The 24,007-nt window shown below is 35.3% G+C and overlaps 1 protein-coding gene across 3 annotated transcripts; it reads right to left on the bottom strand.

The window, feature by feature from the left end:
- Positions 1–4,389: 4,389 nt before the first annotated feature.
- Positions 4,390–23,971, bottom strand: LOC108917442 (H(+)/Cl(-) exchange transporter 3). Of its 3 annotated transcripts, none has more exons than XM_018724034.1 (15): positions 23,763–23,971; positions 23,587–23,681; positions 17,652–17,784; positions 12,048–12,074; positions 11,577–11,670; positions 11,209–11,458; positions 10,258–10,419; positions 9,610–9,757; positions 8,556–8,695; positions 7,960–8,142; positions 7,579–7,793; positions 6,262–6,822; positions 5,365–5,528; positions 4,999–5,212; positions 4,390–4,784 (listed from the first exon to the last, which is right to left on the bottom strand). In XM_018724034.1, exons 2-15 carry the CDS (start codon positions 23,665–23,667, stop codon positions 4,694–4,696), a joined length of 2,463 nt encoding a protein of 820 aa, XP_018579550.1. In that variant the 5' UTR covers positions 23,668–23,681; positions 23,763–23,971; the 3' UTR covers positions 4,390–4,693. The 3 variants fall into 3 exon arrangements, with proteins under 3 accessions (XP_018579550.1, XP_018579549.1, XP_018579551.1); XM_018724033.1 differs by having other exon boundaries at positions 23,806–23,971; XM_018724035.1 differs by lacking the exons at positions 17,652–17,784; positions 23,587–23,681; positions 23,763–23,971 and adding an exon at positions 14,313–14,477.
- Positions 23,972–24,007: the final 36 nt, after the last annotated feature.

Genomic DNA, 24,007 nt, shown 5'->3' with positions numbered 1-24,007 from the left:
CAATAACATGTATTGTCCTGCGATATCTTTTGAATTAATTTTGATGAATCATATAGTGTCTGGAGAATTACCTCATCCGTTGTACTCTATACTCATTTGGTAGTGTTAATTATACAGAGTGGCCCGTTTATAGTTAAAACCGAAGTAAATTTAACAGTAAAGTACAAGATTTAATACCGCGGACGAGGCGCAGCCGAGTCTATTAAAGCAAGCAAGGTATTAAATCTACTTTACTGACAAGTTAAATACTTCTTTCATGAATAATAATAATTTCATCGGGTTTCTGTGGTTGCTAATCGCCATATTGTTCCTATTTAAATCCATAAAAATAACTGTCTATTATTTGAGATAGAAGAATTCACATTAACTCCGCCAGAAATTATTGAATCGGCAAAGCAATTAGAGTGGAATTTATTACCTGAGAAATCGAAGAAGATATATCAGCAAACATATAAAACATTTATTGATTATCGGGCTGAGAATAATATTGTCTTTTTCAGAAAATGTACTATTGGTATATTTTTCTAAATGAAGCAAAAGTATGAAATCTTCTTCATTATGATCTAAAATTATCTAAAATTAAAAGCATTCTTGAAACGACAATCGAATAAGATCACTCTACCAACTACAAACACAAAGAAAAAAATATCCTTTATAGCAAGCGAATTTTTAGACATATATCGCAACAAGACCTACACAAATAGATAGTAATATATATATTTTGTAAATATTCAAATGGTAAATCATATAACCAATTAATAGGAATTCATACATTTGGGAAAATGCCAAAACAAGTTGCTGCGTTTCTCAAATTGAAGGATGCTCACGAATATACCGGACATTGTTTCCGTAGAACTTCAGCTATTAATAAATTCAGTAGCTGATATCACTATTTTAAAAATATATAACGGATGGAAATTTTCAACGGTAGCTGAAGGCTGTATTGAGCAGTTTCATAACTCATAAATCAGTTGTTAGCAAAAAAATTTTCCCCACTGCATGTACATCAAGTGCCGGAAGCGATTCTTTAAATAATTCAACCACTTTAACGTTTATAAACTACCCCCACTATTTTTCCAAGAGAAGCTCAGTCCCCTTTTTTTTAAGTATAAACGGTACACCCTGTATAAGTTGATAAAGCCTTAATGACCAGCGATCTAATAAATTAAATAAGTTATAACCAGTCATTGTTGATTTGATAACCTTTCGTTGTCACAGTTAGATATTGTATTTGTTCTTCTATTAAGTTATAGCTGAAGCTCGACACTTTGGTGCGTATATTTAACGGAGATGTGAGGGGTTCGTTTCGTTGGTTATTGTACCCGAGCTGAGCTAATCAAATTAATACAATTTTTAACCGTTTTTATGATATGATTTACGATGTGTTGGGTACAGGGTACGTCAGTAGTGTCCGGCACCTCTATTCAGAATTACAGTTGGCGCTTTTTTTGCGACCCCTTATAAAGTGTTTCTTCGGTGCAAAATACATATTAAGAAAGTCAAATGTATAAAAGAAATCAACTGTTACAGCGACCGTATTGGGTACCTATTTTTATTATGTGACCTAATTTTCGTATTCAGTGTGAGTAATAATTCCGATGTGTGTGATCGATAATAAACAATTTCGCTTATTTTAGCAGAAATATGTACCTAAGAACCCATTTAAAATTGTAACTAACTGTAGACGAAAGTATAGATAGGAAAAATAATAATATGGCATTTTTAACACTAATATAAAGCAAATATACCATAGTTAATCGTCGGCAAGTTTGTTTCAATGCAATTGGACGCAGTTAAATTATTTTTAAATTGCTTACTCATGGTACTTACTTTGCAGGCATGTCAGGCTATTGTAATAATCCGATAATAGTTTTAACAATAACTTAAATTTCATTTTTCTATTTTTTTTCTGTATTTTGAAAACTACAGTACTATTTATCTACCTGCAAGTACTATAAAATACATAGGAAGAAAAAATTAAAATACTCCTGTAGAACCAACAATAATTGAAAAATATTTACTCTAAAACTAAAACAACTAGCAAACCATAATACTGTCATTTAAATTCAACAACTAATTTGCAATTTAGTTACACTTTATATTACAAATAGACTGAAATAATCTGAAAATAAAAAATAAGATATATCTCAATAGCCTGTAGATATGTATATTTCACAATGTGACAAGTTGGCGATTTGCCATTTTTTTTTATAAATACATAGTTGACTTAACAATAAGTTTTATTTTGGGAAAGAATTCCCACCATTTTAGTCAATAATATTGACTAAAACATGTTGATGTTTAGAGTTTTGCTTCTTAATTTTTCCATTTGCAGAATTTTCTGGAACGACTACACATCCAAAAAAAAAACGCGGGCGCAAGGACAACTTTTATATCAATATCTACTTTCATTAAAGCATTCAATCCTCAGTAAATTATCGGTATGAAATCTGTAAACAACTTTGAAAGTCCAAATCTCATTGCTAATTCATAGAGTTAACTGCCTGTTTGCAATATTTAAATTTTTATTTACAAATCGTTTATCTCGTCTTGTTTGCATGAAATCTAGGCCACTTTAAAATATCGCAAGTTCTCGTTGGGTCTAGCGACACAATTGTCGTTTACTATCAATTTCTCGGAACAATTAGAATTGTTACTTTATACAGGTTAATGAACGATAATAATGATTATGTGACGTTTATAGTGAATAAGAAGTGCAACCATATTCTTATAAAGCTCAAGTATGAGAGTAAGATACTGACCAGAAAACAAACGACAGCTTTATTCTAATTCATCGCACACCGAGAATTCGGTCGCACAAGGAGCATCGGCTTCTTGCACCTGCGAGTAAAATAACGGTACAGGCGCGTGGTTTGACAAAAACACGATTTCTCAACTTTGTTGATTTTATCACGTACTATCCACTTTTAATACTTTTTTGTGCGGTCGTATGGAGCATTTGAAATTATTTTTTTTATGTATTCTAATAACGAGGAAAAGAATAACATCGTTAAATACTTGATTTTCTGATAAAAAACGTTCTTTTTGCTTTAAAAATGTACGAAAATGGATACTCCTCTTATTCAGTCAACACTAATCTGCGTCACGTTCAAAGGGATCCGTACTCAGGACCATACTAACAACGATTATTTTCCCGTTGCATGATTGAATCTTAATTTTCTTCAAAAAACGATAAGATTCAACATTTTTATTGTAACTATTTTTGGGAAACTGTAGTTTTAAATTTTTATTCACTAAACACCACATCCACATATCCTCAAATTAAACCAATTTTAAAACTTACCCTCAATTTCAAAAACTATTTAAGTATATCCCTAAAGAAACTAGATCTTAGATATTTTGATTATTTCTGTTTCTCCGAGTTGGAGATACTTTCTGTTAAACCAGAACATAAACAATTGATCTGAGTGAAGCTAAAATACAGGGTGTAAGAAATTTGACTGCCATTATTTCAGCATGAGATAAAGTACTTATAAATGAACAAAGTTATATATACAAGGGCGTAAGATTAAGTTAAGTAAGATTAAAATACAGCGAGTATTAATATTGGGGGATATCATCACAACGTGACAACAGCGCTTAACCTAACGCTACACAGCTGATGCTACATGTGCACGTGGCAGACTTGTCCTACGGAAAAAATGTAAACAACTATTATTGTGAAACATTTAGAAAACTTTCAAGACAATTGTTTTCCAGTTTTTAAATAAATAAAATAATATGTATCGACTTTGTAGTACGAAGATAGTGTTGTGCTTAAATTTTAGCTTTTAATAATTATGAATCTCTTAAAACAGGAACTTTTAATCAAATGATGAATTTGAAAAATATGTAATTAAAGTATCCGAAGATTCACGTCGTCCAAATAATCATACGTATTAAAAATAATTTAGGTACTTACCAAAAAGCAAAATTCAGTAATTTTTAATCGCACAAGTACAAAACAAATTACAACTATGCTCAAAATGTCCACTACCATTTTCGATGCACGCACTCGCTAGAAAACGCCAACTGAATTGCGTATTGTTGGAATTTTATCGAATTTTAAATTTATTACAACGCTAATTATTTTTTAGAATTAAGCATAAAGAAGTTCAAAAAAAGAGATAAACATTTTATTTTATGATATTCTATGCATGCAGTTATGTCAATATGCCTTAATTAATCGAACTTTTGTACATTGGAGATTTTGATAATTTTTTTCTCGGAAATGGTTGACTTTAGGACCCATGTCATATAAGTTTTTTTTTGTTTATTTTAATGTATTCTATCGTCTGCTAAAATCAAAGCGGTCAAACTTCTAACACCTTGTATACTCTAAGCGAAATTATGGAACCCCTGGGCCGAAATAAACTGAATGGACTGGTATGTATTTATAAAAATCCTTTATTTAATTACATACAATATATCATCTGAGCATAATAGGGATCTGACATACATAAATATACAAATTCATCATCAGTGTGTCCACCTAGTCAATCAAGCCAACTAAATTACATTTTTAAGGGCGGGGGGAAGACATTTACACGTTAAATTAACGTCAACGATTAAATAAAATGAAATAAATAGGAGCTGGACAAATATTTACTTACTTAGATAGTAACAAAGTAATATACAATTAACTGAATTTATACAGTGTTATAACTTAAATTACCTAGATAAAATAATACAATTAGTTGAATAAAACAGAGTTTGGATCCTCGTTATCCATTTGTTTGATGTGCCTCAACACATCCTTTTTCGTTATCACACCCAATAATCTCCTAAAAATAATAATTATAAGTGCCAATATCGTTTAATGACATAACATTTATCGAGAGTTACGCGCAAATGCACAAACTAGATTGTTTTGCATGGACGAGGAATGTTACTGATAAAGTGTTGATGTATGAAATGTCCTCTATAAATTAACGTCGCCCTACTCCATTGCTATTGCAAACTTATTACCAGAATTAATTTTAATGGATTTTGACTTACCCGTTATGCGTGACTAGTGTCTGTCTCAGTCCCAATTTTCTGAACATATCTACGACTGTCTCCATAGGGGTCTGATCCGTTATTGTGATGGGGGCCATATCCAAGATCTTCTTCAGTTTCAACGGTGGCGGTCCCAGCGTCTGAGGCGTGTTGCCCGTAGTAAAAAGCACTAGCGACTGGCCGCAGATACCGTCCACCATTCGCTTAGCATTAGCTGGAAACGAGAATTTAATTTATATACATATATACATTGCGTGGAAAAAATTTGAAAATTTTTTCACGAGACAACATTTACGGGCTCCAAACAATACTGAGTCTAAAAAAGTCGTAGAAATTTGTCGATGACGTAAAATTTAAAATACTTACCGATAGCCAGATTCAAATCCCTTCGCAGTACAAAACCGACCAGGTATTGCGATTTCTTGGACACCACCACCGGATATCCGTTGTGCTCGGTTTCTTTTAATAGCGCTTCTATGTCATCTACAGTCATAGAGTCCTGCGTGATTACACTCAACGTTTCGTTGCGCCTGAAAATACAGCGAAGTAAAGCATACACCCTTCAGTTTCAGTTTTGTTTTTCGGCTAAAACTGGTGAAGTGATATATTACACTTTTTAAGAGAACTTCATTTTTACAATTCGAAGTGAGTTAGTTAGCATTACAGTTAGCTATTGAAATGATGTGGGAAATATTGTGACATCTGTTACTAAGATGTACAACTAAAATCCCATACTATTGTTGAGTTACATTCGGTCTCTCTTGTCTACGCCGTTACTGGGCAGCTCCCCAACTCGGTTGTGTGTACGAATTTTTTTCAATGTCAAGTAAATGTAACATGTAAATGTTTTTTTATCAACGGACATAGATTTAACCGGCAAATAAATTTATTAGCGGATGAAATAAACCGACCTAAATGTCAAATGGCTGTTTTTGATGTATAAAACATTCCGAATTAAATAATTAGTTGGATATTAAACGTTAAGGCATCACGGGTGTTAAAGGATAATGACGCATTCGGTATACTCGCCCCCCGGTGCGTTATATCCTTAGAACTCCTTAGATATCTTAAATACTGTAATGGCAAGTTAATTTGACCCTCTTCTATGAAAATAATCGACAATTAACTGACAGAAGCCCTTACTTTAATTTTTAAATATCGTTTTCAGTTAATTAATTGCTGTCAAACTGGGCTTTAGCTTTAGCGTGAACAAGGACAACACCATATCAATTTATAAACAGAAATAAAAATATGTACACTCACTTCGGCTGCATCACGTCCGCCGCCAGAGAGGTGTGCTGGAACTCGTCCTTGGAGTCGAGGAAGGGGTACCCGTTGAGGGCTATGTGGGCGTCGTAGATGCCCTGCCTGCCCAGAGCGTCGCCCACCCACTTGCTCGCCATGGCGGCGGCCATCAGCGGCACGATATACCTCACGCCGCCCGTCAGCTCGAACATGATCACCACCAGCGATACCGTCATGCGGGTGACGCCGCCGAGCACCGCCGCCGCCCCCACCATGGCGTACAGCCCCGGCGTGATGCAGTCGTCGCCGGTGGAGCACTCCCCGCTGAACAGCCAGAACTTGGGGTAGTTGTAGGCGAGCTGTTCCATGCCGATGCCGACGACGCGGCCGACGATGGCGCCCAGACAGAGGGACGGGATGAACAGGCCGCACGGCACCTTCATGCCGAAGGTGAAGATGGTCATGAAGAGCTTCAGGATGAGGGCGAGGATCAGCAGCCAGACGGCTCGGTGGACGCCCTGGCCGGCGGCCGCGATCTCTATCGCCGAGTTGACGTCGGTGAAGTTCCTGTTGTAGTCGCTAGGTAGAAAAAAAAAACACCGATATTGATAAAATCTGTAAAGTTTTTCGTCTTGAAAGGTAATGAGGATCCTTATATATTAAAAGCTGTAGGTTATTCTCGCTCCTACACTCGGCCGCAAAAAAGAGGCGACTTGCCATATCAAAGGCTTACCTCGCGAGCAGCGAAGCGGCCTGCTTAGAGGCCCGAAGGGCCCCTCGGTCCTTCCTTTATCCCAGTGTCGTATTCTGAACGCGATCTATTTGCGCCTTCTATGTGAAATTTCCACTTTAAAAAGAGACCTCGCCGAAAATTGACTTTTATCGGTGCGAGAGAGATACCCGAAATGATATTTAGACGGAGATGGAGACAAAAATAAAATAAATTTTGTTATTTGACGCGTTTTCCCGGCCGATCGGGCCACGGTGAGTCGTTTTTTTTGCCGTTAGGCACCGATTCCGATCTTTAAAAGACGTTACTTTGACGATAAAAGAAACATTTGGAATGAAGTACTTAAAGTACTCCTGAAGAAAAATAATATAAATTGTGAGGTTATGTTATAGGAATAATAATGCGTTGTGGCTGACAGTGTACTTTCTGAGGAAATTATTATCCTATAACACCCTCGGCGCCCTTAATATTTAATGTCTACTAGTTTGTTATGTAATTTGATTTTTATTACGTTTAACTAGAATTTAATTCATCTCAAAATAGGGAGGTTATTGCAAAATAACAGACTGGTAGGACATTAACGTAATTAAGAAGCAGACGCTTACCATAGATCGTCTGAATTGGATATTCCACACTGGCTGAACAGCAGATAGATCAGCTGGCTGGTGTTCATCCTCGTGTAGGGGTTGGGGTATGCGATAATCGCCGTTATTACGGTAACGACGAGGACCTCCGTCACCGGATATTGGCCCAGTTTCGAAAACTTCCTGTATCGGCACCAGCACAAGTTGGCCTTGATGAATATCGTCGCGATGACGCCCTGAAAGGAGTGGAATCGTCTAAATCGATAACAGAAACTAAAAAAATCGTATGTTTTTCATCAAATTCAATCGCCATCCATATTAATCCACTTAAGAGAGTTTTTGTTGTTCTAATCCCACCTGCTCGATCTGACAAAGCGGCAGCTAAACGAGCATGCGACTTACCCCTATAATCCCCAGTCCGATGAAGGGGATCAGCTCGAAGAAGATCCACGGCTTGTTGTATTCGACGTAGAAGAGGACGGAGTGTTCGTTCCCGAACGGGTTGATGCTCCTCAGGATGAAGGCGGCCACGAGGGCGCAGAAGAACGACCTCCATAGCGTTTTCAGGGGGAAATAATAGCTGACCTTAACGACGGATAAAAGATAATTAGAGGTGTGACGGCTTTTGTTTTATTTTTATACAAGGGTGCGGCGTAATGGGGTGGAAACCGCCTTCGTGCGGTCTAATTAGTGTTTAGTGATGCTACGAACATATATGTATGAAATTAATTTATAAAAAAAATATTTTCTTCCATTAAAAGTAATCTATAGGTAAATTTTACGAGAAAAGTTTTTGTTTAAAATATATATAGGGCTGTGTTTTCATGTAAATTAATGCTTTGTTTAAAGAACGTGGTAAAAAAACATGTTACTGAAAGTATTGTCCATAGCTAGCCACTATACGTTTTTACTTTACTATAAAAACTTGTGAATTTTCAACAAATTAGCGACGGATACGTAACAAATAAGTAAAACGACAAATATTCCATGCACCTTACCTCCTCTAAGCTGAAGAGGACTCCTCCAATTGGGGCTCCGAAAGCAACCGAGACTCCGGCAGCCGCTGACGCCGAGAGAATTTCCCTTTTCTTCGCTTCATTTCTCCCGTACTTGGGAAATAGATATGAAAAAATATTACCTACAATGGTTATTGCTGTAGTACTCTGGTCGAAATAAAATTTGATGTGCAATTTAAAAAATACACGTGGATACTCATCGTAATCGATATTAAGTTTAGGTGTTAGAAATTGTGATATTTATAAAATGCAATTTTTAAATCTAGGTACATCGAATGGTTCCTAACAAATAAATCCGAGAATTAATTAATTGGAACCCGTCAACATAGAATTAATCAGAATCGGAAAAATAATGAGTAGTGTTTGGTTTAAAATTTATTTTTTTTTTCAGATTTGTAATTATTTTTTGGAAATACTTAAGTCTATATTCTGAAAGAGAAATACATATTTTTCTTTTCTAAATCGTATGTATATATTTAACTTCGATTAAAATTCTATAAAACGCATATTAATTGTTATCTGTAGATAGCTACAGATAAGATAAATATTTGGAATTTCATTCTGGTATGACTAATTTTTTACAAAATCGTTTATTTACTATTACAAATATTCCGAGTATTATTACGATAATATCGGTAAAACAACAAACAAGTACACTTTGCCTTTGCGCTATATAACGATTACTTTCTATTGCTGATATCGATTCAAGTTATTTTTACTGTACCATTCCTAGATTTAGGGTCCCTTGCATTTATCAATTCACATCATTTACTTCATAGTGATATAAAAAACCGCAATATAAACGCAATCGGGAACAAAATCATATGCATTTGAAAGTTTATAAAGGAAAAACGTTTTTTTTTCTTTGCATCATAAAAAACAGTTCGATAACACCATAAAAGGCCATTACAAAATTCTCCGCAATTAATTAGATATATCGTGACAATTTAAGCCGATAGAGTATCACGTTACGTCTGTTATCACCTCCGCTACCATTCAACGGGGTTATATTGGCGTTAAAATGCTTAAAACATACCTATCGCGCACGCGATGTGTACCATGGGGCCTTCCTTCCCTAAACTTAGGCCAGCGGATACGGACAGTATCAGACCCACGCACTTTATTATCAGGGTCCATTTGCCCAAGTAACCCCTGATGATGAAACCGCTGAGGATGGTTTTGATCTGGAAGAGAGAGAGTAGAGTATAAGGCTTGAGTCATCTACATCCTGAATCGTACACTATGAGCCAGTGTCAAAATTACTTGATGAGCGATGCCGCGAAAATATGCAGTTCTTTAACAGTGTCCGATCGGATGAGGATTAATAAGAAAAATCTTAATATTTTTTGAGTACTGGAATACTGAATAAAAAACAATTGGTCTCTGAAAACTAACACAATTAAAAAAAGTTGTTATACGCCTGACACGTTTGAAGATACTGTTTGTACAGTTTTTGAGCATATCCTTTCTCTGGCGTTGATAACGAGTGAAGTCTGTTAAAACAGATATTTTACACAAACTAAACATTAAAACGGTAAATGCACACTTCACCCGGAAGAACCTTGGTCACAGCCTTGCCCACACTTAACATTATTTAGTAGATTGAATAGGTTTCGATTAAACTCGCGTTGGAAACGTGATTTTCGCGTGCTGCAGTTAAATTATGTAATTTTAATTCACTTACTTCTGGAATACCAGACCCACAAGCGTATGGGGCGAACATTCGCACAAGGGACGCTGATAGAGCCGCGAATAGAAGTGCCCAGACTATGTAGAATAGATAGGATATGATGTAGGAACCTGCCCCCGTCTTTGCCTGGCCCAGGACTTCCGCCCAGGTCAGCCACTGAAAAAAAAAGATCAAGATAAACATTGTAGGTAGGGATTAGTGATTATCGTGGCATATTAAAGGATTGTAATTTCAACAAAAATTGAGGAAAATTAATAACAATGCTTAAACAATATTTATTCTAACCTAAAAAAAGGACAATTTCAATCATTTGGATCACAATGAAAGAAAAATCGCAGCTGTTTCAACTCTTGAAGGTTTCTTTGGGACAGTTTGAGGTTTAAAAGAACCGAAAATATTCTTAGTATATTCATTATTTGTAAAGTTATCTCAAGTTTAGCGAAAATACTCAAATATACAATTTTTTAAACTTTTTTTAATCAAATTTCTTGCATCGAAAAAATGTTTTATCAAAAAACTATAAGAACGTCTTATAGAAGATCTTTTGGAGTTTTCAAAACCCTGCTCAAATTTTTTATATGATCATTAGTTCCCGAGTAATTATCAATGCCAAAAAAGTAATGTTTGCTTTGAACGATAACTCGGCGACAAATCATCAAATTAAAGAGGATGATTGACACTAAAAGAGCCAATAGGTGGAATTGTCAAAGAATTTATTGAAACCCGTGAACCTTCGGAAAGGGGAGCAAAAATTTTGAAATTTATTTTTTTATGATTCCTTAAAGGTGGTTAACAATAAAAATTTTGATTTCCATATCCTGAAACTAGAGAACCTCTAGCTTCAATTTTTTACATTGCTCTACGACCACTTTACGCCAAGTTTCAGCCTTTACCTAAAAATTTAGGATGTTTTTTATCCTCTATTTTTTGTGACTAGTTTATTACCTGCGAGCAGTTGCCAGCTTCAAAGCTGGTCTCATTCGAGGACCAACAGCACTGCTCCCGGTTCAACCAGAACGCCTGCGGGCATATGCCGAACTTCAAGTCGGTCATCCAGCTGGCGCCTATGTCTATGACACCGGCGACGGCCCCCGTGAACAGGCCTACGAGGAGCACGCACAGCCATCCCGACCAGGCGTCGTGCGCGCCTTCGATCAGGTTCCAGAACGAGTCTTGTTTTTTCTTCACGATATACCTGAAACGACCAAAGCTTGATAATTACCGATCGTAAGGATAATTCTGCGAGGTCGTCAACGCTGTGCAAATGAAAGAAAATTACGCTAGAGTGAGAGAAAATCAAGTTCTTTTAATACCTGTGTCGCATGCGGTCTCTGGCGATGTCTCTTTGCCAGTCGATTGTGTGAAAGTCTTCATATTGGCCGATACCGGGGATGTCAGCTGCAGATTCTGCAAATATAAAAAAATGCATTTTTATTAAGTATATTACGTTATATGCAGCCATTAGCAATATTAACGAATGTCCTAAAGATATCTGAATGCTGTTGAAAATAATATGAACATTTTGGTTGTTTCAAAGCGAAATTCATTCAGATTTGAGCCAGGTTTGAATAATTATTTGAAGTTTTTAAATTTGAATATTTTAGATCCAGAATTGTCGTTTTAACATATGGAAATATTGTTTTTTATGTATACAATATATAAATGTAATGAAAAAAAGCAGAATTGTTAATCTTTGATTATTAAATAACAACTAAACTCACTAGACAACAAAAAGTTAAAAGTAATTTTTGAAAAACATATAATAGTGAATGTTTTTCACTCACCTTGCGTGCCAGCATATGAAACAGAATCTGAAAAAGAAAAAAGATTGCAATAAAGAAATTTAAATATATTTAAAAGTAGGCGTATTATAAATTCAGGCTTCATTTGTTATTTCAGCAACTAAGTCCATTTCATATTAAAAAGGGAAGGCATTAATTGCTTTTACGCAACTTAAAAAATATTAATCTAATTCGAATATAGTCTAAAACTTTTTATAAAATATATGCTCTTCTACCCTAAAAAACAACTTCAAAGTACGAGGCATATCCACAAAGTAAGAGTACCGAGACTGACGTTCTGTGGTTTTTGATGTCGACAAAGTTGTCACCACTGCATTCAAGACCAAGGTGTTGTGAGCAGAATGCGCCCTCATTTGTTTCAGTCAGTTGAAAACTGTTGTTGTTGTGACGTGTTAAAATGCCGTTATTTTGATTTCCGTCATGTGAACAATTCCGAATCGAAAAGACAATCAATGCAGTGGCGACATCCGTCTTTACCATCAATGAAAGGGATTTTCCCCATTGACTTTATGCCACAGGGGAAAACAATTAATGGTGCGCGGTACTATGAAACACTGAAAACGCTACGGAGATACAGAACAAAAGGGAGTGTGCTTGTTGCATGACAATGCAGATTTATCCGGTTGGAACATCATCAACCACCCCACTCACAGCACCTGTCACCTTGCGATTTTCATATGTTCTCTTCTCTGAAGGTGTTTATGGGTGGATAAAGGTTTTCGACAGACGCATAGTGGGGCAGAATCCCAAAAAGCTGGCCAAAAATAAAAATCTTTAGTAATCGATCTGAAATTTGTTACTCGGGGGTGTTTGTGGTCGCTGATTACGAATTTCGGGTAAAAATTATAAAACTCAATGTGAAGGATTTAATATAGCCATATTAGGAGTTGAGAAATTTTGTAAATAGGGATTTTCCGAGTCGTAGATTAAGAATTTAAAGGTTATGAAATACAAAATGGCGGATATAATATGACAAACATAAGAAATCAGTCAAATAAAAAATCGTTCATTATAAAATGTGTATGTACAGTAAAATAATTATTTTAAAAGAAATATAATTTCATTCTTTTTAAACAGCAAATATTAATTAAAATAATTTTTATCAAGCGTGAAAAAAATTGAAAAATAACAATTGACATATAAAACCATTGATACTCTTTGTTTACAAAAATTCAATATAAAATTGATCCCTCTGCTCACAAATTGCATTCAGGTTGAAGGCGACTACATATCTGAAAATCTAAATTTTTCATAAATATAGATTTTTAAAAAAATTGAGTACCTACTCTTACTTTGTAGATATGTCTCGTATTTAAAAATGTATAATCAAGGAAAAACTTTATTGTGCTTAAAATCTTGGAATAAAATTTCAGACTAAATAATCAAAAAACAAATACTATTTTTTCCTAAAAACGTAGCATTTCAAATTGACGATTGTTAACACTTTTTATTGCTGATAACCTTGTTCTAAATCCTTAGAATGACAGACAAATTAACTAACTTCGATAAAAACATTTAATTTACATCGTAGGTTTCCTCTAAAATTTTAGACATTCCGTTGAAAATTACTGTCTATATTGTTTCCGATTAATCACTCGAAATTAAATTTTCAGCAGTTTAAATAACATGATATAATAATAATAATTTAAGGTAAATAACATGTTTGCCTAAACATTTCCTAGAACAACAGAAACATCAATGTATTCAATACAAGAATCATGATTCAACTAATATACAGGGGCTTGTACATACTTATATACGAAACATTGCTCAAAAAATCAGAAGTGTTGCATAGGGTCAGATGTTTTGGCAAAGTAAGGCCGTCATTTTCTTGTACTCAGAAAACTGATAGATGCAGTTTGTAGAACACTTTGTTAAAGGAAAAGCAAGTCTAACATCTCTAATTTCACTTTAAAGTTCAAAGATTTAATCAATTTAACTGTGTGCTGTCTTTTCCCAAGGTTTTTAACACCTTTGTATCCTTGCCCGAAAGGAGAATGTCGAAAAGTTGGCACAAGTAATTTATTAATAACAAAATAATAAACTTCTTTTTACTCAAAACAAACAGTTGCTTATTTCTTAAAACAAAAACTTAACTGTCAAAGTGCAATTTATTCCGCAATGGAGATCCAAAACACAAAACCGATTTCTTCACACTTTCCGATGACATGACGGCCACACCAGAAGAAAGAAAAGAATTGCCAACACTGTCTGTCGACATCTCTGCAAGAATTAAGCTAATCTTACCTGGTTCCATTGGGATTTCCAAAGATTTTTTTGCGCACTACCGCATATTAAAATATTAATAGCACAAACGCTAAATGTCAAACGAATTCGCTTGGCGACTGGACTGATTGCGCTTTCGGTACAAAATTGTACCGTGAAATCACCCAGAAACAAATTTCCACTGACTGCCTGCACCAGTAAACAGAGACGGTAATAAAAATGATAACTTATCGCTCCAACGCTTAAAGGCGAATAAACAACGCGCTGCGGAGTTTAACGCTTTATGAAGTTGAAGAAAAAATAACGGAATTTCGTACCAGGATTTCTACCGAATTAAAAAAAATTTCGCTACTAAAATCAAAGTTAAATATACGGGGTGTACAACGACGTTGCGACAGCATTTTAGTTTCGTCAGAGAAATAAAGTTTTTATAAAATAAAATATTTTTATTTCTTAAGCGGGAACAATTGGTACAACTAATTGAATAATAAATGGCTTTATACTAATTATTTATTTGTCCAAGAGAGACGAGCTACAAACAATAAACAGATAAGCCAAATGTAAATGGTGGATAACAATTTACAGACGAATTAGTAAGTAAAATAATCAATAAATAGGTAAGCAATGGGCAGACAGTAGCATCTCAATGACTTGTTGATATACTACTGCATGTCTTGATTGCTTACTGAGATATGTGATTTTTCTGGGATGATCAGGGCCGTAATTAGAAAATTTGCACCTCGATAAATATTAATTTGGCGCCCTTAATTTTTTGGAAATTAAAAAAATTAAGTTTCTGTTCGAGTTTTTGGTGGATTGGTGTTAATTTATCCCTCAGATATTATTTTTATTAATTTCTAGCTATTGTATTGTGTTATCGTCGTTTTAGCCTTTGAGGTAAACCACCATGCTTCCACAACCGTTTAGAAAATTGATAATAATAATTATCATTAAAATATACGTCGTTATAGAAGGAGAAAGACGAAAGGCAATATAGACTGTTATAGAAAGCTTACCTATACTTAGAAGCCGACTAGAGGAAGACAAATGCCCTGAATTATTTACAAACAGAAGAGGAATTACTATATCTTTATCTGAAATCTAAGATTCGTAATTTCTGTTGGAACTTCAAATATCTCCGTTGGTTTCGTCTCAGTAAATCTCAATTTTGGAACAGATGCAGAGAAGAGATACTATACAGGGCGTTTTTAAATGAAGTAGCAAAAATGGTACCAGTGAATGTAGAGCCAAAAGTAAGAGGATTGAAGTAAAAATACCTTATATGAAAGTACCCTGAGGCGATATACCCTCTTAAAGGAGGGGATTGAAATTCACATTTTAATTTGTTTCTTTAACATGAGGAATGCTAGAGACACGAAACTTGGTATGAGCATCCTACTAATAAAGAGACAACTTTCCAATATTTGTTCGATCATTGGCGTATTTTATAAAGGAGTGAAACAATCAACTCCATTGCAATATTTTATTAGAAATTTTTATATGAAGCAAATTATTTATTTAAAAATATTTATTGGGAAGACTGATTTATTGCGCAACTTTTTTACCTTTTGTAATTTTTCGATGAAACCGATAGTTTTCTAGTAAAAAAATTAGATGCGTTATCGTTTACTAAAGGGGGTAATTGCGAAAATTTGTAAAAATAAAGTAGGCGGATGTCATAGCAAATAAATTGTTATTTATCATATTAACAAATTGACACTTTCTGTCAATAAGCTGGTAATTTAATAATAACATTAAGAATAATTTGCTATTAATTTTTGATAACTTATGACTATGGGACATGTATGAGGTAAAGTTATTTATCTGAAATAAAATTTAATACAAACGAAAAACAAGAAATGCAAAATTAAATTTAAAGAATATTCTCGAAATAATTTCCATTTTGCTGCGAGCATAACCTAATACGTCTGTTGGAGTTATAACGGACTCGCACAAACAGGTCTTGGTTATTGCGAAGGTCATCTGCTGCCTGAAATATTCTTAAGCGTAGTTCTTCTAAGGAGGCAACAGGAGTGGCATAAACAATACTTTTTATGTGTCCCCACAAAAATACATCCATAGGCGTTAGGTCAGGTGAACGTGCAGGCCAATAAACAGGGGCATCACGAACACGACCAATCCAGCGATTCGTGTAATTTAAATTTAACCATTCTCTAACGGCAAGTGCCCCCTCGTGCATATACCACATAACCTGACATGTAGCGAGGGGTACATCCTCAAGAAATGTTGGAAGATTTTCGTTCAAAAATCTGATACTCGACCGCTCCAAGCCTGTATGGAAGAATAAAAGGACCTACTAGAGTATTTCCTACAATTCCCATCCAAACGTTGAAACTGAAATTATGTTGATGTCTTGAAACAAATATTTCATGAGTATTTTCTTCCGACCATGAATGAACATTATGAAGGTTTGCTGCATCTACTCTAGGAAAATTTGTTTCATCGGTGAAAAGTATATTCATTAGGAAATTTAAGTCATGCCTGGAAATATTAATGTACCATTGACAAAAGTCCAGGGTCATTCAAATCTTGCACGGGTTGATGGTGAAAAGGGTATAAAAGATTTTCATGAGCTACATTCCACACAAGACTGTGAGAAACTTGCATTTGCCTGGATACTTGTCTTGTGCTTGTACCACAGTCTTGTTCTAGATGTTCCAGTATAGCTTCCTCACGATTGGGCTGAATTTTACCAGTTTCGCGAATCCTTCTTTCCACCGAGGCCAATGTTTGCCTACGAGGAATCGGTCGGTTTGGATATCTTCGATGGTATAATCTTATTGCAGCGTTACTATTACAGAAGGCTTTGGGCGCAGTATTACATCAAGAAGGCATTGATCAGTAGATTCTGGGCATGCTTCGCTCGCTGGAAAACATGTAGGGGGGTCATATACTACCTAGACTGCTTTACAAGGCATTTATTTACCCTAAGCTTAACTAACAATGTTGTTTAAATTACTGAATCACTTCAGTATTTATTTAATGTGCATTTAAAATTTTCGTAAGGCTTCGAGGGTTTGAACAAAACCCTTTGATAACAGGATACAAACAAGACTTAGTACCGATTACCTTTTACACCCTGTTAGAGAATTGTGAGTCTGTAGACTTCGATATCGTAAGTAGAGGGCAAATATCTCATAAATATTGTAAATATCTTGAACAGGCACTCGCTCATTCTGTCAACTAGCTTTTGTTAACTCTTGCAGCTTCTCTCTCTACTACACCCCACTCTTGTAAAAGTGAAACAATACCAATCGACTTAATACTCTTACTTTGACAAACATAGTCAAAACAATATTTAAAATAGTCGCCATGTCACTAAACACTATCGATACTCACAGTGGGACACTCCGTCGTCCTCCTCGTTGAGCCTGGTGGTCCTCTCGCCTCCGCCCGAACCTGCCGTGTTGATGTCGATCATGTCTTCATCGGGGGACGCCACGAAAATCGCCCTGTGGTTTCCGTTGGAGAACTGGACGAGTGCACACCGGGAAAAAAAGAAACAAGTCACATATTAGACAAACTAGGGCCGGGTTGATCGCGACGTGTCGTAACCGACTGGGACGCTACGGCACAAACAGAAACAAACGAGATGGTGGCGACATGCGCGAGGCCGCAGCACGCCGCGATCGATAAGTTATCAGGTCATTCGGGTCGGTGTCTTCGGCGGGTAGCGGCAGCAACAAGTTGCGAGGTTCGAAACGTTATGAATGGGGGAGGGGGAGCGGAGCGGGAGCTTCGATGGGGTACGAATTACGCTAGAGCGCGGATGGGGGGGCGTTCATGAATGGGATCATCCTGGATAATGTCCGTGACTAATGTTAATGCCTTCTGAAGTAGGCGATAGGGTGAGGTGGGCAGAGCGCGTACGCAACTGCGCAACGTGCATATTTATGTTTCTTAAGAAATATCCGAGATCATCAATAGTCAATTATGTATTAAAGTTTAGCAGAAATACAGCCCGCAGAATATCTGTTAATAAAGAATTCCAAGAAAAGATTAAGCCAATAAAGTTCTGTTATCGGAACTACTGTAACAATTTACCGTGGCAGGGGCGTGCCTTGAAATTTTCTGCGTTAATTTCAGACTAGAATATAAGGTAAATATACAGGATGATTAAGTCATAATGTAGTTCATTTTAAGGGAAGATAGCGAAAAATTAGTAGAATACGAATACGTGATTAAAATATTAAAAAATGCATACGCTGAAAAAAATATTTTCAAATCATTTTTAAACCCTCTTTCGGACCGCTCCTGACCGTTGACTGAATCTTGACCTACAGTATTCGGTCACTAACCTAGCTTTTATTGCATTTTTAATAGTGAACGACAAAAACAGACTTTTTACCCAGACCAATGGATATTTTTTTATGAGTTTTTAGTATTATGTTTAATTAATTACTTAGTTTGTAGTACATATGCCTTATTGTGTGTAACCAGCTGTAAGACGACTGGGAAATCAGCTGTTTCCTGTGATGCGCCGGCACGTTCCCAATCAGCAAATATTATGTACAGTTGGGCGCCGAGTTAACGCGAGTTATGGGATAATTTGTTTATTTTTTAACACGTCTAGTAAATTTTTTTTCTCGATTTTCTGTCTTTATTAGGCCTTTCAAATACGTGGTTAAAATTAAGGACATTATGACTGAATCACCCTGTATATAAAGTAGATTAAAATGGGTTTCTATTTCTTTTACAGTACAGTAATTATAAATAAACTACAAGATAATATAATTATTATAAACACGCCGGTACAAAAAAAGGAATAAACAAACAAACATGTATCTAAGTAAGCTACAATAGTCGCTAATCTGATCAATTTGAGAAACGCCACGCCGCCAACATCATTTCTTTCTAGTTCGGGTGTCAAAATGCGGTTAACTCCAAAGAAATCTCAACAAATATCGTAAAGAATGTATAAATATTTTAAACGGGTGTTCTAGCGCTAATTCGTGGCGTCATTCAGTGCGATCAAGAATCGGGAAGACGAATGACAAGGACTGGAATCTCAAGGCTCTCCGCACGTGCGTTTTTTTTTTAGATTGGGTTCCGTCTCGTCGGCATGGATATTGCAGACTAGACAGGTCGCACTAAATGACGTCACAACGCGTTCTTGATCGCGTGACAATTAAAATTTTTACATATTTTTAAACATCTACAATTAATGATTTTCTTATGTCACTGTTAGTTGTTGTTCAGAGACTATAAATGTGATGTCGGTGACAGATATTCATCAAGGATAAATACTAAATCAGAACTTTGATAGGATTGGTTTTTGGCGAAAGATAAGCCCATTTCTTTACAATTGACAAAGAGTTTTAAAAAAATATAAAACCTTTCAAATATATAACTTTTAAAATAATCCATGAAATAAAATATTTCACGAACATTTACAAAATCTGGGAAATTATGACAGATTCAGGTTATAAAAGTTCATTTGAAAACGCACTACGGCTGTCAATGTTAGCTGTGACAATTAGCGTGCGTGAACAAAGCACAACTGTTGTTGATAATCGTTTATCATTTAAATGATATGGCGTTGGTATTAATTTCACAGAAATAAACTAAATCTATCCAATGCGACTGCAGCAATGATGGGTTAAGTGTTACAATGTCTCTTATTTAATTCCGCTTATACACATTTGTTTTTTTCCACTTGGTATTTATCCCAGGCCCGGATCCAGAGGGGGTGGCGATATGGCGATCGCCACCCCCAAAGCACAACATTTTTTAAAGATCTTCAATTTCTCCAAACGACAACAGGCAGTTAGTCGATATTAATGCAAGTCCCCCTTCCTAACCTACACCTTACGTCATCAAAAAAAATAACAACAACAACAACAACAATAATAATAATAATAATGATAAAGAAGTGCTTAGCGCCACCCCCAAAACCAGTCTCTGGATCCGGGCCTGATTTATCCTGTCCGTTTGTTTGTCTTAAACGTTTGTTGTCTGACTCAACGTCACGTAACATCCTCTGAATAAGAAGTTGAATAGATATTATACGATAGAATTAGTCTATATTTGTTGTTCACTTGGTGTAAATTGTTCCTGGAATTATATTGCTTCTGTAATTCATATTAGTTTCATTCTGGGTAGGTTCCTTCCACCGAAAGTTCCACGTAATTTGCGCACAGTCTCCGCTACACTCTCTTCGTACTTGTAATGAAATGTACATGAAATATCGCAGATTCATTTTCTAAATATATATTTTTGTGGTTAATTATTTTTAGTTAATTTAAAAGTTTATACTAAAGTTTGCGCAGCGCAAAAACTTCACGTAGTGTTCTGCAAGTGCAGCACTAAGGCCGACCGCACATTGAAAATAAGTCCAGCATCAGATTTAACAGAAGTTGTTCGACAAGCGTAAAAATAGATTTAAACCTACCTATAGTTTGTCCTGGACTCGAGGAACAATTTACATAAATCTTGACGTTTGGTCTCAAATCTAAACTTTTTATGCACGTTTATTAAGGTATTATTAGAAACCTGTCTTGTGACATTACGCTACGCTGCGGGTGATGTGCGGTACTCTTAACAGTCTTACAAACAGAACCTTCGGCGTAGACACAAATCTCGTCTCTACCATCTAAAAATCGCATAATTTCTCGAATTATGAGCGCACGTGATTCCATCAGGCAAGGTCGTGTTTCGTACGTCTCTCCAGCAAACAGTGGTACCTGCCGGAGCCAGACAATTCAATACATCTATAAGAATAGACTGCGTTGATAAATATTGGGCGAGGTTGGAATTGGAAAGATTTCCCAATATAGGCAACCAAATTTACTATATTGGTCAAAAAATTTTCACAAATGGTGACCAAAAATGAAACCTCGTATTCTTCGGTGCATTTTAAGGTGTAACAGATACAGGGTGTTCAACTTCAAAAAATATTTTTAATTTTTTTTAAATAGGTAATTTAAAAATTGGTAAGTGAAATAATTTGAAATTGGGCACATGTATTTATGTAAACATTGTCCAAAATCTGTGGGCTTTTCCTAAAATGTATGTGCTCCAGTGGCGGAGATACAGGGTATATATGTATGTATGTATGTCTCGTACAATTTTTTATGTATGATAGCATGTCTTGAGTTACAGAAATGTATTGCTCTATTCTCATTACCATTTTATTGGGGACCACACGCAGGCGGAAGGTGTTGAGCGACCCAGGCCTCTGGTAGGCTGCCACAGCCACGTCCCGAGCCTACCTTAGGTCACCCATCCAAGTTCCAGCCTGCGTCCGTGATGCTTACCTCGGCCGATCGAAATCCATCGGCCAAGACATCCTGCTAGGCGGTCCCCGGAGATACAGGGTATCGGTGGCATATTTTTCTAAATAAAATAGTACGCCACTGCTTTACGGTAACAACCATGATATTTCCGGATCCGTCTTTCAATTTTCTACAAATTACTCTTTTGTGTTTTTCGAAAAAAGCCTGATTTTCGGTTTTCCCAGATTTTGGGCAATGTTTACATAAATACATGTGCCCAATTTAAAATTATTTCACTTACTAGATTTTAAATTATTTAAAAAAATTAAAAATGTTTTTTTTTAAGTTTAACACCCTGTATCTTTTTAACGAAGCGTCCTATATAAAAACTTTATAGGAAAGACTTCTCTCAAAATTCACCAAAGGATACGAGGCTTCATTTTTGGTCACCATTTGTGGATAACCCCGTATAGTTATTACGTAAGAAATGTCTAATTGATAATATTGCCGAAAAGAACTACTACTAGAATATGGGCTACATGACCTACATATGTAGCATTGAATTATATCATCAACAGCTAGCATATCACCTAAAATAAAGATTAAAAGTGATACCTAAGTATTATTAATACAAGAACACAAATACGAAAGCTCATAAGAAAATATATATTTTCTAAAAAGTTTATACAAACATTCGAATCATTTTATGTAACAGGCGACTATTGTAATAATAACATTTTATTTCCTTTGTTTTCTCAAAATGTCAATTTTCAGCAACTTAATCCAGAAAACTTAGTAATATTTTTCAACCAACTAGATAATCTATTTACATTAATAATTTACCATCTTAAATAAACCCAGTAATATTGATTAACTTCCCAAGGTCATTATTGTTAATAAATACATAATTTCTCACACGCGGCATGTTTTCGTGGTAACCAATAGGCAAGTTGAAAAGGTTATCAGTCGAAACAATTATGAATAATAATGCAAAAGTGTAAAACAGGGCTAATGAATATTTGTAGTTCTAAATAGGAAAAAAATTACAAATTTCAATGATAACATATTCGAGTGTGCTGGAAAGTGCCGTAAATCAGACGATTGTTTTTCTATGAGCCATTGTCTTGTTTTTAAGATACATTGACATTAAAAATGTTTTCCAAAAGCAGTATATTTTTAACATTTTCAACAAAAAACTCTTGCTCTTGGTTCAAAGGGAAAAAATAGTCCTGGAAATAAATTAACATTCCATATCTATCATTATAACCTAAAAAATAAAACTATCTCGTTGTAATGTATACTTATATAACGAAAATATAAATGTTTATGTGTGGTAATCCCTAGTCAGCAATTTATATTGTAATGACTTAGTTATGTCTACTTGGGGAATATCCGCACTGATAAAATTGACTGAATAAAACATAAAAGCAATTAGTAAAAAAATTATACTACAATTTATATATTATATAAAATATATTCGGTTTAATGCCTGTGTACAGAGTTAGTTTTAAATGCTATCATTTAATTACCTCTGCTTTTATCTAATTACATGGCTAATAATATACTAATAAGCCAACGCACATCATAGGCCACATTATTGTATCTTTATTGTTTTTAAGATAGTAGAACATAGTATGTAAAAATAAATTATTATTTGTCGCAACAAAGGCATAGAATGATAAAAACTACCGTAAGCACAAGCAACATGCAAAGTGAAATAATTATAACTAGAATAGGTGTTTGCATTTTTCATATAATTTTTCTCTGTGTAGGAAAATAGTAACTGGGTCATAGCCATAAGTTAGCGTAGCTTATAAAACCAATGGTCATAATTAAACAAGGTGTGCAAATCTTGCAAAATATAAACTTTACAATCCTAGTACTGACCTAGGAGCAAATGTAAACAATCTGTAATGTAGCGCATTGTAGGATGTGACAGGCTACTTAAATGCATAAAAGGAAGCTTAGATAGAGCACATATTGCAAATTGGAAAGACGCTTGTCGCAAGGTGAGCAACTACCGGATATTTTTAGATTCACTGAATAGAGAGAAGCTTTACCTTTTTATTTACTGATTGATAGGATGTTGGATTGGTCTGTTGCACTGGCAGACTTCCCCTTTTCAATGGATACTTTTCCATGATCACTTGTTAACCTATAATCAAAATTACCTGGTGTAGGATTAAAAACTTCTGATCTATTTAAGAGTAAATTCTTTCTGTTAGGTTCAACGTACTGTGGTGAAAGTTATTGGGATACAAAAATTCTCCATTATTTACCATTTTAGGCCGTTGCCCGTTTGTCGTGCTTTCCAAACTCGTTCTTCACTATCTTAGAATAAGACACATCACACTGTAGGCAATTAAAAATCTATCAAGACTTACTACTTTGTCATTTGCTATATTTTGACACTGACAACAACGATAAGGTCAGGTGAGACGTATATCGTGAATAGTGAGTGTTGGCATTTGGCGTTGGCAA

This window comes from Anoplophora glabripennis, unplaced genomic scaffold, assembly GCF_000390285.2.
Source record: "Anoplophora glabripennis isolate ALB-LARVAE unplaced genomic scaffold, Agla_2.0 scaffold4, whole genome shotgun sequence".
Lineage (NCBI taxonomy): Eukaryota > Metazoa > Arthropoda > Insecta > Coleoptera > Cerambycidae > Anoplophora > Anoplophora glabripennis.
This window is presented reverse-complemented; position numbering and strand designations above follow the sequence as displayed.

What these genes read in the sequence shown, in the direction of transcription:
- LOC108917442 (XM_018724034.1), bottom strand. Translation starts at nt 23,667, where the DNA reads ATGGAAAAGTATCCATTGAAAAGGGGAAGTCTGCCAGTGCAACAGACC. An exon ending in AAGCTGGCAACTGCTCGCAG is followed by an intron (nt 10,420 to 11,208) that starts GTAATAAACTAG and finishes TTTTTTTTTCAG; the next exon opens with TGGCTGACCTGGGCGGAAGT. An exon ending in ACACTAGTCACGCATAACGG is followed by an intron (nt 4,785 to 4,998) that starts GTAAGTCAAAAT and finishes TATTATTTTTAG; the next exon opens with GAGATTATTGGGTGTGATAA.